The sequence below is a fragment of the Eucalyptus grandis genome, chromosome 1 (genome assembly GCF_016545825.1).
Source record: "Eucalyptus grandis isolate ANBG69807.140 chromosome 1, ASM1654582v1, whole genome shotgun sequence".
Lineage (NCBI taxonomy): Eukaryota > Viridiplantae > Streptophyta > Magnoliopsida > Myrtales > Myrtaceae > Eucalyptus > Eucalyptus grandis.
Genome location: NC_052612.1, coordinates 38,200,021 through 38,214,279, shown reverse-complemented (window position 1 = coordinate 38,214,279; position 14,259 = coordinate 38,200,021). Strand labels below are relative to the sequence as shown.

Below are 14,259 nucleotides of genomic sequence, written 5' to 3'. Positions count from 1 at the left end.
TTTTCCCTTGGTTAACCGGTCCTGTCGTTTGCACAAAGTTGGGCCCTTCATATGGCATCTGTCAACTTCGGATTTCCATTCATCTCCGATTTTTCCTTTTTCTGATATGGTGTTGTTCTTATCTGACATTTGCAATGTCCCATCATACTAAATTGCTTTGCATAATTACATAGATTTCCGTTTCATTTCTTGAATGACCAAAGCTATGTGTATGCATCTGGATATACAAGTGAATAGAGGTGTCTTCAATGTGCAATGTCACCATTTATAAACTGTAGACTTGAACATTAGTGTCCTACATGGTGTCGTGCCCAAATGAATTTGCAGAATCAATTTTAACCCCATCTTATTGATGCACAAGTATTATCAGCACCATCTACTCGAAGGTATAGGAGAACAACCACAACAATGCCCTGGAATATGTATCTCTCAGTCATTTCCTGCTAACTTAGTTGTAGCTTCGGTCAGTCCCATTTTTTAACTTAAATTCCTCATGGTTCTGGCCTATTCAGGTATCGAATTGTCCATGGATGCAATATTCAAGGCGAGCCGAAATAAGGAGAATTTTACAGGCATTGAGAGGAGAACTGGATGAAAATGAGAATAAACGATGTACTCATTGTAAAGCAAAGGGACATGTTTGTTTGGACTGCCCCCTGCCAATTCGCTTCAAACCTCGGGCGAGTTCACTTACATTCGATCGTCGCAGCATGTCTCTAGCAGATTTTTTCCTTTTTAGTCTCTCATTTTATTTGTTTTTCCACCATCTTGTTTTTAAAACATCAGGTGCGGGGCCATGTACCTCAGCAAAACCCTATGCAGCCGAATGAGGCACACTCTCCTGGAAAGGAACAAGCAACAATTCCATCCAAGGGTGGATGTACTGGTTCAACTTCTCAGGTAAGAGGAGTGCCTCTACTTTTATTTCCTAAACCTGTTTGGGGAACGTTTATCAATATTAACTTCACATTGGTTTGACTTTTGGTTCACCATTTCACCATTTTCGTTGAATTTGATAATTCAGGAAGTCGCTCTGGACACTGCAGTTCCATCCGTTTCAAGTGCAAGCGCTAGCCAACTTGGGAAAAGCAAATCTGAATCAGGTTGCGGAACAGGCTCTCCGACTAGGAAGCTCTGAGACGCAATTATTAATATACAGACCCTGTGGGGTTTGGCATTTGATGGCTGTGAGCTCCTTTTATAACCCAAAGGGTTTCTTTTTCTATTTCAACATTAAGCAGGAACTTGTTTCTCTCTTTGTTTTTCTGAATGAACGTTAAGGCTGCGCATGATAAACTTTCTGAAATAGAAATTGATTTCTAACTAAAAATTGATTTCTCAATTTCTATTCCCCAAACAAGTTTTTGAGCAAAAAAACCCGTTTGATAACAACTCAAAATTTCTATTTCTGAAATAGAAATCCGTTTGATAACAGAATAAAATTTATATTTCTAGGAATAAAAATTAGATAGATAACAACATAAGAAATCCTCAAATACAAAATAATAGTCGAAATAATACTAATACATTACAAAAGTTGAAAATACAATTTCATGGAATTTCCGACATATTATTATTCTTTGTCATTTTATTAGCAATGATTTTCCTAAGTGTATTTATTTGGTTTCCCTCTTCCCCTCTTCGGTCAACTGAACGTTTGTAAGCTCATTATGCATAGGTTCAGCCAAGCACATCGGATCTCTATATAGGGAAAAGTTCTTATTCATCTTGTCTTGATCACGGATGTAATTATGGATGTCACAACATGCAATTACGATATATGCTTACTTTCGAATTGCAAATGAGGTCACGTGTCTCAAAATAAAAAAGCAATTCTTCAATGCCCCAAATAATTTTTCAATGACATTCCTTAAAAAAGAATGCCTATAGTTGAACAACTCCTTGCAGTTGTTAGCCGTCTCGCTTTATCCTTATACTCATTTAAATGATACCGGTCACCACTAAAATGAGTTAAAAATCCCAAAGTTGCTGTATAACTAGAATCCATGACATAGTATTTGCCTACAACAATATATTCATACATTGATTATAATTTATAACTATAAATATGATCATAAAGAAAATTATTCCTTAAAGGACAAACAAATACCTAGTGGGGCGGCCAAGGAAATTCCAAGTGAGGAGTCTCCAGTGCTGCTGCAAGCATTCGACAATCGTTGGCAGAGCCTTCTCAACCAGCATATATAAAAGTAAATTTCATATCAAATGAACAAACACACATCACATTCCAAGTGGTGGTGCATTTCCTACCTCTAAATGGGATTTGTTTCGACATAGGTATAGAAGCATGAATGTGGGTGCCATCAATAGCGCCGATACAGCCCTATCATTTTATCAAAGACTAGTATTATACAAGATTATCAACAAAATAAAATTGATGGTGTAAAGGAATATATGAAAATTCTACCTTGAAGTAACGTTTATGCTTAGGATCCATGAGAATCTATTGTAGGACAACATCAAAGGAATGTGGTATGATAACCTATTTTGCCAATTTGAAAACAAAAATTCTATTTCTGAAGGATGGAGAAAAGGAAATAATTTCTATTTCTATTTCAGAAACAGAAAAGCTACAATTTCTAATTTCTGATTTTTCCTCCAAATCAATTTCTGGAATAGAAATCTATTTCAGAAATAGAGAAATCAAATTGCGTTATCAAATGGATTTATGTTCCAAACCTGTTCTGGGGAACAGAAAAATGGAGAAATCAATAAACAGAAATTTTATCATGCGCAGCCTAAAAACATACCTTAACTACGTTAGGCCAAATATGGCAAGTGAATGAGATGGAACTATTAGTGTTTCTTTTTCACATGAATACAATGACCAAAAAAATTGGTGAATTAGGACAACTGGTTACCACTAGCCTTGTGTCCCCGAATGAGGACTTGCTGTCACTGATAACTAAGAATTTTTTGGCCGTTGAACAGTAGAAAGAGTGCCGTGCCTCGAGAAAGACAGCTTATCTTTCTGCTTAACATGCTCTAAATGCAAATTGATGATGAAGGGACAAGTATGTTTGTGTTTCTGTAGCAGCTTCTGGCTCCAAAATAAACACTAGGATGCAGTTCAGTACTTCCGTGGTCATAGGAATCTAGCGTGGAGGCTTTGGTTTTCCTGGCATTCAACCATGTCGGTGGATAATCTTATGATGCGCATTCACATATTTTAGGTCAGTCATGCTGATGAAAGCATAAGCCATCAGGAAGTGATCCGGATGCAGCTTGTTTAGTGTGCAGAATGATCGTAGTCGACAGAGTAGTAAGCAATAATCTCGACTGAATCGTGTCAAAACCCAGTTTTGAGAACTGGAGCTTTCATAGATCACGAGCCATGTACACGGAACAAGGAACTTATTTCACGCTCGCACAAGCTTGGTAAATCTTGGACCGTCGGACAGACAACATGTACACGGGACAAGGACCTTATTTCATGCTCGCACAAATGCGGTAAATCTCGGACCCATTGGACAGACAGACATGTATATTCTCCTTCTCACGTGTGAGAAGTGCCCCAGGCGTGGACTTCAATCTTCATCTTCTTATCGCAGTCGCCATCCTTACTGCTGAAGAAGAAGCTATTGCCCCTCGGCAACACGACATGATCATTCCCGGATTCATATATCTTGTAATTCTCTCCCAGCGTGCAGGTGTCGTAGCTGTCTAGATCCACCGAGACGACATTGTGCAGAGCGGGATTGTAGTTGAATACTGCGCGCCATGAACGACGACAATGAATACGATGGTGATGATTAGCTTTTCGCATGCACATGCCACAACGCAATCCAAACAGCAGTAGGGTAGGTCTAGTACGAAGTTGGAAATTTTACTCACTCAGCACATCGCCGGGCAAGAACTTCTTGCCTTGCGTCCAACCTTCGATGTTGGTGGTCCAACCGCCCTGATCTCCGACCGTGTACACCGCTCCGCTCGCGTTCTTGAAACCCAAACACGACAGCACCAGACATATCGTGACTGCAACTGGCCTGCCCATTTTTCGCACTTCCAAAGATGCTCTAGTTGTATATTTCATTAAGTTTTGAAATGTCTTTTTTATAAGGGTTTTTTTTTTAACCGTCATCGGTTTATAACGGATTTTATCAGCCATTAATCAATAATGGTTTCGTAATGTTTTATGACAACTTAGTAATGATACCGTGACAGCGTTAATTGCTATCAATTTGCAACAAATTTCTAACATTTTCTTTTACCTACAAATCTGTTACCTCGAACATAATTAAAACGTGACATATACATCAAAATAAGAATGTTCTTAGTTTCTTTATTGGGTTATGCATATGATGTTTTTCATGTTCATTTATTATTTTGTGTGGAGTAAAGAATTTTGGTAGAGTAACCACTAAATCTTAAGGATAATGTCCGTATGCTTCGAATACTTTGATCTCTTTTTTTTTTTCCGTCTTTTTTAATAGATTTGCAACAATTCTTATTTTTCATGTTATCCAAATTTTTGCCAACGACCTTATGGATTTTTGCCAACAATCTTAAGGATGATTTACTACTTTTAAGCCCTAGTCTCCATCTCTGGCGATTCCACCAAACCGATCGAACCTTTCAATTCTGACTCCTCGAGTGGTGCAAATGCTGGCGATTTACTCAAAGGCAATCAATCGTCTTGGTCGCCAACATAAACGAAATCGAGTCCCAGGCATCGCTCACCGCGTCAAAGCTCTCATGTGCGAAGGCCTCTACGATGTTCATGTTCGTTCGTGTTCCTTAAACCGTACCGTTTATTTTTGGGGTAAATTAATCCGTACCGTTTTTGTTCGAGTTTAATGGTGGGCGACGCGCTATTCTGTTTATATCAAATTCAATTTTACTTTTTAAAGAACCTCGTAATCGTATCCTTGTATGTACAGTTGTACGTGGTGGATTCGAGTTCTTGTTTTCGAAATGAAATTTGGTGGAATCCCGACATTCCGGTGACCAAGGCCGGCCCCGACACTTGGGCTTGGGAATTCCCAACTACCGAGCTCAAGTCTTTTGAGGCCGGGGTCCAATTCTTGATGACATAACATTGTGTATCCCCTCTTTTGTCGCACGAATAATGCATGTCTCTTGCAAATAATGGAAAGTAAATCTTTTTTATCGAACGACAAAAAATATTTTATATTTGATATTCAAGTTTCAGGCAAAAGCTAGAAAGAATGTTGTCATTTACTTTTAAAAGTGACTTTCTAAAAAATATTTTCCCATATCGTGAAATTTTCAATGAGATCAAAAAAAAAATTTACAAATTAATTTTTTTGATTTTCACGTCTTTGATTCATTGAAAATAATCGATTGATGGAAAATTATTTATGGTAATTTAAATTTAAGAAAGTGGATTCTCAAATCTTTAAAAGGAAAAATACTTTTCTAGAAAAAGATTCCTTAAAAAGGCATTTTCATTGCCCATAGAATTATTCCTTGCAATAAATGCACACGAGAAAAGTGATTTGTCTTTACATAATAGAAATAGATGTCGTTTTTCCCTAATATAAACTTGTCATTTTTCGATTTATGAAAAACGTTTTTCATAGAGGGGATAGCGTGAGAACGCGTAAGTTTTGAAGTGGGTTTTTCGAAACTTCCACGCCCGCACGGCGTACTGCAAAGTGCGAGTGAGTGTAGAGTAGGAATAGAATAGGGATTGACAAAAAAAAAAAAAAAAATTAATTAACTTTTCGTCACCTAAAATACCGGAAAGTGATAAAATGATTTTTTTTTTTTTTTTTTTCAAAATAGTTTGCTTTCGACCAAACAACCCTTTTATAAATAAAAGTGGGTGGAGATTTTATATTTGAGTAAGTAAGAAAAAGGCAAAATGATTTAGAGGGAATAAAGGAAGGGGAGCGCGGTCTTCGTGGGAATCGGCGTGTAAACGGGGGAGTCTCTTTCTCTCTCGCTCAGTCCCTCGTCACTCTCTCCTCTGCTCTCCCTGCTCTGTGCTCTGTCTCTCTCTCTCTCGCGCGCAATCTGGCAGCAGAGTTGAAGAGGTTAGGGTTTCTCTCTTCTTCATCTTCACTCCCGCACAAAGGTAACCTCCTCTTCTCCCTCCTCGAATCTCCGGCGTTCGATGATCGTATTTATTTATTTTTATTTTTAAAATTATTTCTGGTCGAATTCCTGAAATGGGCGTAGCATTGTCGAACGAGCTCTTGCATGCCTTCCGATCTCCCCCCGTCTTTCGCGCACCTTTCTGTCCCGTCGCATTCCCTCGCCTGGTCCAGAAACGAACGGGACTAGGTCGTCGGATCATTTTTCTTTTCCTTTTCATTTCACGGGAATCGGACGAGTTCACGATATTCGAGGCGATGATCATCGAGGAATGAAATTAAAAAATAAAATAAAGGGTTGTCGAATGCCTTCTTTTTTTTTGGTTTCTTCGATGGCGTTTGTTTTAAACCCCGTTTTTTCTCCGTTCGAGAGTTGATTCGCTTTGCTTAGATAGCTTCAAGCTTGTTCTTTTATTTGCCTTGATGACCGAAAGGGAAGACGACCGACTGACTTCCTCTATGGCCTTGTGAATGCCCGGTAAGAGGATGGCAATGAGTCGTTCATGATCCTCCAAGTCGAGTGATGTATGTTTCGAGCCGAGCGTCCGTCGTGTCCTTCGCTCTCCTGGCTTGTACAGTTTCTCCCTGAAGAATTTAATCGACCTTTTAGTTTTATTGTGCTAGAACATCACTTGAGCTGAACTGATGAGCCACTTTGCTCGTATCCTGTAACAATTATTGCGACTGAAGATTGGGCAAGTAAATGGGTCTCTGTATGGTTTGGCATTGCGGAAGAATATGATCGAATCCTAGTATGATGGCTCTGAATCTTGATTTGTCGTAGATTGTGCGGTTTTGTCCTTTTATTGCTACTTTTGAATCGTATCGACTCGTTCCTTTTAGATACATCCAGTTATGCTTGCCCTCGTACATATGTTGTATTTCGTCCCTTGTGCTCCTGATTATTCACTCGCTACGATGTTTCGTGTTCTATGCAGTTTGTGTTCTCTATGGGTGAACCTTCTTCTCACGGGGGACGAATGGGTAAAAGAAGTGATGGGGTGTCGCTCAACGGTGATGAGATGGACATGTCTAGCGACGACGAAGAGCTTGTTGACTCTGCGAGCTTACGTGACCTTGGAGAGCCATTTCTGATGGACTTCTGTAGAAAGGCATCCACTGCATTCTTCCATGAGTACGGTCTCATCAGTCACCAGATCAACTCCTTCAACGATTTTATCGAAAATGGAATCCAGAACGTTTTTGATTCCTTTGGAGATATTATGGTTGAGCCCGGTTATGATCCCTCAAAAAAGGGTGAGAGTGACTGGCGCTATGCACTCGTGAGGTTCGGAAAGGTCACGCTTGACCGACCGCAGTTTTCTGGTGATAAGCTAGCCGAATGTGGGAAGGATTATTTGAATTTACTGCCGAGGCATGCTAGGCTCCAAAATATGACATATTCATCGCGGATGAAAGTGAACATAAATCTTCAGGTGAATATGCAGTTTGTTGCAGGTGCCGGAATTCTAAGAGTTGGGTGTTTGTTTATTGCTTATGCATGATCCTCTGCAATGCTCGGTAATGTCTACAAGTTGGCATGCCATCCTCCAGTGTTGTAGGGCATAGTCTGAGTTCCTTGCTGCACCTTGAGATAACTTTTGCATCATAACTGGGTAACTTGTTTCGTAGTTGTGATCTCACATATGTTTTTCCTTTGGATAAAATGATCTTTAACATTAGTGGTGGCGCTGGACCTCCTAATGCTTTGACATATATCGCCACAAACCTTTTGCAACTTGCTTCATACTTAGAGAATAGATGATCTGTCCTAGATCATGCATGAGGAATTTATCATTTCAGTGCATTCTGGAGCACCATTGAAGTCTGCTTTGGCAACTGTTTTGACCAACTCCAAGTACATGGTTCTTTAGCATCGATTCAATTATTTGTTGGCACTTCCATCAGGTGTACACCCAGAAATTGGTGCGCAGTGACAAGTTCAAAACTGGGAAAGAACAGTTTGTGGAGAAGGAGGTGACGAGTGATCAAAGTAAAGATGTCGTGGTTGGGAGGATTCCCATCATGGTGAAATCCAAATTATGCTGGATGAGCGAAACTGAGAAAGGCGACTGTGACTTTGATCTTGGAGGTTACTTTCTAGTCAAGGGTGCAGAAAAGGTGAATCCAAAGCTTGTTTTTTATTATCTCCCCAGATGCTATTCTTGGTTTGACTTCATGTGAAATTTGTTGGCTTAGGCTAGTGCACGGTGTGCTTTGAATTACCAAGGGGCGGGGCTATTTCCATTCCTATATGACTAAATCTACTCAATTTTCACTAGATAGATAAAACCACCTTTAACAATTTCCATATTTGCGCAATTTCCTTTAGATTAGGTAGTTTCCTTCTATGGTTCACCTTCAGATTTGGACTTATTGCTGTTTAGAAGACAAAAACTAGTTTCTTCTTCATCTTTGCTCTCATAACAACTTATCAGCTCTTGGTCTCTCCTATCTGAAAAGCTCACTATCTTGGAGATTTTTTTTCTTCTTTAATTTCATTAGTCTATAAAATTAACAAGTCTCTTTATTTGCTATGTTAAATTTTTTTTGTTCTTCCTTACTATCGGTGAGACACTATTACACAGAGCATTTAAGACGTTATACGAGTATATCTAGAAATGTTTCGAAAACATCAAGTGAAAAAAATAGGCACCTTGACATTTTGTTTCTGTGATCGTTCCATGAATGATATTAGTTTTTGTCAATCCAAAATGAATAAAATTTCACTGGAATGTTAAAATAAACTTCTTCTTTCACTCGAAAGTTTCATGTTTTCCCACGATTATTATGAAAGGTGATATATGTCGACTTGAATTCAATTTAGATGTCCCTGTGCACAGCAATAGTCCTTGACTTTCGATTTTCTGGTTTGTTCTATTAATCCAGAGTGCTTGATATTGTCTTGAAAGCTCTTTTTTGTTCCTTTAAAAAACAAATTCAAACTTAGGCATCTCATGTTAAAGCTTAATGAGATAATATGTTGGCACATCACCTTCCACGGTTGTTCATGCGTTTGTCAATTTTGGGATTCTGACCATGCAATGAAATTGCTTATGGTGATTATGCTTGTTGTATCTTGTTCTTCTGCAGACATTTATAGCACAAGAGCAGATCAGCTTGAAGAAACTCTGGATTTCTGATAATCAGGGTTGGACAATTGCATACCGGTCGACGTGGAAGAGGAAACGGTTATATATAAAGCTTGCAGGAAATAGTGATGTTGATTATGTCAGAGGGGAAGAAAAGGTTCTCACAGTATACTTTTTGTCGACGGAGATTTCTATATGGATATTATTTTTTGCCCTCGGTGTGTCATCAGACAAAGAAGTTGTGGAGCTAATTGATTTTGGTCACGATGATTCCAGGGTTGTGAACATTCTATTTGCTTCCATTCATGAAGCTGATGAGAAATATAAGGGTTTCCGCAAAGGTGGGAAAGCACTTAGTGAAGTAGAGAAAAGCATAAAAAATTGCAAATTTCCTCCTGCAGAATCAATTGAAGAGTGCTTTGACAACTATTTGTTTCCGAGTCTGACTGGCCGTAAACGGAAGGCTAGATATCTTGCTTATATGGTGAAATGCCTGTTGCAAGCGTATACCGGTCGCAGAAAATGCGATAACAAGGACGACTTTAGAAATAAGAGGTTGGACTTGGCTGGGGAGCTTCTTGAGAGAGAGCTGAGAGTGCAAATTTTGAACGCCCGAAGGCGCATGATGAGGGCTATCCAGAGAGATCTCTATCCAGACCGTAGTATTCAAGACATCGAACACTATCTAGATGCATCCATCATCACCAATGGTCTTTCTAGGGCATTTTCAACTGGAGCGTGGTCACATCCTTTTAAAGCAGAAAGGATATCAGGTGTTGTGGCAACTCTACGACGAACAAATCCATTGCAAGCAGTTTCTGATATGAGAAAAATGCGCCAACATGTCAATTACACTGGGAAAGTTGGAGATGCCCGATATCCGTAAGTACCACAAGTACCACAAGTGTAGTAATCTCTCCTCATATGTTTAATGCTTGACGATGCCCCATTTGGCAGACTACTTGCCATGTGATATCATCGGTGTTGGTGATACATTTTTAATGAAAAATCCAATGGGTGCCTTGAGGTCAAATTCTTTTGTTTGGCCAGATCATCACTTGTGCTGTGTAGTTATTATCATCCTACGATTTACATTTATTCGGTTTTTTACATTTAATGCTTGATGTTGCCTCATTTGGCAGACTACTTGCCATGTGATATCAACAGTGTCGGTGAATCGGTGATACATTTTTAATGTAAAATCCAACAGGTGCCTTGAGGTCAAATTCTTTTGTTTGGCCAGATCATCACTTGCGCCTTGTAGTTATTATCATCCTACAATTGGCATTTATTTGGCAGTAATTCTACTTCTTCTTCTTTTTTCCATAGCTGATCTTTTGTCATTGGAGATGCACTCACATCTTTCTTAATCATGTAGGCACCCTTCCCACTGGGGCAAAGTGTGTTTCCTGTCCACGCCTGATGGTGAAAATTGTGGGCTTGTGAAAAATTTAGCTGCGACAGGCCTTGTGAGTACCAATTCGTTGGAACCTCTGGATGATATACTGCTTGACTGTGGAATGGAAAAGGTTGCAGATGACTCTTCTACTTCACTTCATGGAAAAATCAAGATTTTCCTGAATGGAGATTGGGTCGGCATCTGTGAGAACTCTCTTTCATTTGTCAACAATCTAAGAAACAATCGGCGCCGGAAGGAGCTGCCTTCCCAGGTTCTTGAAATTAACCCCACACTGAACATATTCCTTTTTATGTCCGTTCATTTTGCTCGAGTTGGGAGCAGCTGATAAAATGATGACCTGCAAAATTTAGTATAGTAATGTTATGCCTTCAACCAGATGCTTGTGAAGTATTGCAACTTGCTTGACCTATAATTTCCTCAGGTGGAGCTTATACATTAGCATAGACAACGTATAGGATCTGTCGGTATAAGCACGTTCAGCACTGATTTCAGGTTGTCGATTGATCTAATGCTCGAGGTTTGAATAGGTTCTGCTTTGAAACTCCATGCTGAAAGTCGGGTAGTCAGTTTATGTGGGCTCCTATGATCTCTGATTTATGGCTCAGTCCAATTGCATCTTAACACTTTAAGCAGTAATATTCAGTATTCCTTGCTCCCCTGGTTTATCGGCTTAATGCACACCCTGTGAACTCCCAAATTAAGTTGTAAGAGCACACCCAACACTTTTACAGGTGTAGAACTTAACTAGGCAAAATCTTCATGTGAAAGAATGAGTACCTGTCCCGAGAAAAACCACAACTGCGATGCAAGTTGAAATTTCTAGGGTTTTTGTTGTTGGTAGTACTGAATTGATCGAAATATGGCAGTGTTTTTGCGTCGATATCTTTATGGGATGAGGGATGAAGAAGTGATTAGTTTGCTCTTTTTATCTGACAACTTCATATGTAAAGATCTTGGTTTATCAGCAAATCGTAATTTTCTTGTTGCTTCTCTAATTATTTTGCACTTTTGGAATTTTAGGTGGAGATCAAGAGGGATATACATCAGGGAGAAGTGCGGATATTTTCTGATTCTGGAAGAATTCTCCGTCCTCTTTTGGTGGTCAACAATTTAATGCGAATCAAAGCACTGAAAGGGGACCAGTATGATTTCCCAACTTTGTTGAACAAGGGGATCGTTGAACTTATTGGGGCCGAAGAGGAAGAAGACTGCTGTACAGCTTGGAGTGTCAAAAACCTCTTCAAGGAAGATGATCAAAACCGCCCTGTAAAATATACACATTGTGAATTTGACATGTCATATCTGTTAGGGTTAAGCTGTGGTATCGTTCCGTTTGCAAATCATGACCATGCAAGAAGAGTCCTCTATGAGTCTGAGAAGCATTCCCAGCAGGGAATTGGTTTCTCCACAACGAATCCAAATATCAGGGTAGACACTCTTTCCCACCAGTTATACTATCCTCAGAGGCCACTTTTCCGAACAATGATATCTGATTGCCTGGGAAAACAAGGGAACTCTCTTGGTAACAAGGGAATGCTACCAAAGCCGGAGTTCTATAATGGCCAGAATGCTATTGTAGCAGTGAATGTTCATCTCGGCTATAACCAGGAGGACTCCTTAGTGATGAATCGTGCTTCAATGGAACGGGGAATGTTCCGATCAGAGCACATCAGGAGTTACAAAGCTGACGTTGAGAATAAAGAATCTCAACAAAAAAAGCATAGATCAGAGGACTCGATAAATTTTGGAAAGATGCAGAGCAAAATTGGACGAGTTGACAGCCTTGATGACGATGGCCTTCCATTTGTTGGTGCCAACATGCAGAGCGGTGATATTGTCATCGGTAGGTGTGCAGAATCTGGGGCCGATCACAGTATTAAGCTCAAGCACACAGAAAGGGGAATGGTACAGAAGGTTGTGCTCTCTGCAAATGATGATGGAAAGAACTTTGCTGTGGTTTCTCTTAGACAGGTAAGCAAGCATTTCTCTCACTTAATCACAAGTTATGTTTTATTTGATTTGCATACCTCATGCATCCTGAGCCTGCACTTGCTGTTAGTTATTGGTGAAATCTGCTGTCCAGAGTATAGATGTCATGTTACTTCCATAATCAGTTTGCTCATAAAATTCCACCATGTAGGTTCGATCCCCGTGCCTTGGAGACAAGTTTGCCAGCATGCATGGGCAAAAGGGTGTCCTTGGCTTTCTCGAGTCCCAAGAGAATTTCCCCTTCACCGTGCAGGGCATAGTCCCAGATGTCGTTATAAACCCGCACGCTTTTCCCTCACGGCAAACACCTGGCCAGCTGCTGGAGGCTGCTTTAGGAAAGGGGATTGCTCTTGGAGGGCCAGTGAAATATGCTACCCCTTTCTCTACGCCCTCGGTGGAGGACATTACCAACCAGTTGCATAGGTGATTACTAAAACCTGCACCATAGGGGATTTACCATGTGTTGACCAATGTGTAGATTATGTGTCCTCCATAATCTCCAATTACGACTTCCTAAATTGTAAAATGCTGCCTTCACGCTGCAGGGCTGGATTTTCGAGGTGGGGGAACGAAAGAGTGTACAATGGTCGGACTGGTGAAATGGTCCGATCATTAATATTTATGGGCCCGACATTTTACCAGCGCCTCATCCACATGGCTGAGGATAAAGTCAAATTCAGAAATACAGGGCCAGTTCACCCGCTCACTCGACAGCCAGTTGCGGATCGCAAGCGATTCGGCGGGATCAAATTCGGGGAGATGGAGAGAGATTGCCTTATAGCTCATGGTGCATCAGCCAATCTCCATGAGCGCCTCTTTACACTCAGTGATTCCTCCCAAATGCATGTGTGCCAGAAATGCAAGAATATGGCCAACGTTATTCAGCGACCGGTACCAGGTGGCCGAAAAATAAGAGGTCCTTATTGCCGGACGTGTGATTCAGCTGATGACATTGTGAAGGTGAATGTACCTTACGGTGCAAAACTACTGTGCCAGGAGCTGTTTAGCATGGGTATAAGCCTTAAGTTTGATACCCAACTGTGTTAGGTGCAATGTTTATTTGGGGGTTGTTGTAGGTCTCTACTCTGGCTGCCTTTTGGGGTTTGATATCGAGAATGATGTTTCATTATCGCCCACTGATGACGTCTGCACATGACAATGATTTATGGGAAGTTCTCTGAATCAGTGCATTTAGGCGAACAACTTATCACAAGCAAGTGACGTGCCATTTTTCCGCTGGATGAAAGAATAATTGGACTTGGGATGTAAGACATTCCCCAACTTGTCATGAGATGATAATGTGTTGCGTAACTGGCGAGTAATCTAAACTCGACTAGTTCTTAAGTCTTGTGCTAAATACATCACTAGACTCTTATCTAAATCAGAAGATCAATTGTCCTGTCCTGATGGGGTTGTCCGTAGAAAATGTTGGAATCATTAAGGGAGAAGTGCAATCTGAGAGTTTTGAAGAAATTTGAAAACATAATCAGGTACACTAAGCTTACGCTAAAATCCAAATAGCCAGGGAGTAAATCTGGAAGGTATGCGGCTGAGTAATTGATGAAGGGACAGAAGAGGGTGGTCGCCGATGATGGCTGGCCCTTCATAGAAGGAAAGTAAAGATAGGGGACATGCAAGTTGTCGTGGGCAGTACCCAACGACTCTTCTATAGAAGGTA

The 14,259-nt window shown here is 40.3% G+C and overlaps 2 protein-coding genes across 3 annotated transcripts; one reads left to right on the top strand and one right to left on the bottom strand.

Moving 5' to 3' along the window:
• Nucleotides 1-3,517: 3,517 nt before the first annotated feature.
• Nucleotides 3,518-4,015, bottom strand: LOC104438729 (basic blue protein). Its single transcript, XM_010051910.2, has 2 exons — nucleotides 3,856-4,015; nucleotides 3,518-3,732 (listed from the first exon to the last, which is right to left on the bottom strand). Exons 1-2 carry the CDS (start codon nucleotides 4,013-4,015, stop codon nucleotides 3,518-3,520), a joined length of 375 nt encoding a protein of 124 aa, XP_010050212.1.
• Nucleotides 4,016-5,894: 1,879 nt separating this feature from the next.
• LOC104435893 (DNA-directed RNA polymerases IV and V subunit 2) lies at nucleotides 5,895-13,816 on the top strand. Of its 2 annotated transcripts, none has more exons than XM_018869506.2 (8): nucleotides 5,895-6,020; nucleotides 7,019-7,516; nucleotides 7,989-8,201; nucleotides 9,174-10,054; nucleotides 10,551-10,842; nucleotides 11,613-12,563; nucleotides 12,733-13,004; nucleotides 13,127-13,816. In XM_018869506.2, exons 2-8 carry the CDS (start codon nucleotides 7,031-7,033, stop codon nucleotides 13,626-13,628), a joined length of 3,597 nt encoding a protein of 1,198 aa, XP_018725051.2. In that variant the 5' UTR covers nucleotides 5,895-6,020; nucleotides 7,019-7,030; the 3' UTR covers nucleotides 13,629-13,816. The 2 variants fall into 2 exon arrangements, with proteins under 2 accessions (XP_018725051.2, XP_010046894.2); XM_010048592.3 differs by having other exon boundaries at nucleotides 5,895-6,061.
• Nucleotides 13,817-14,259: the final 443 nt, after the last annotated feature.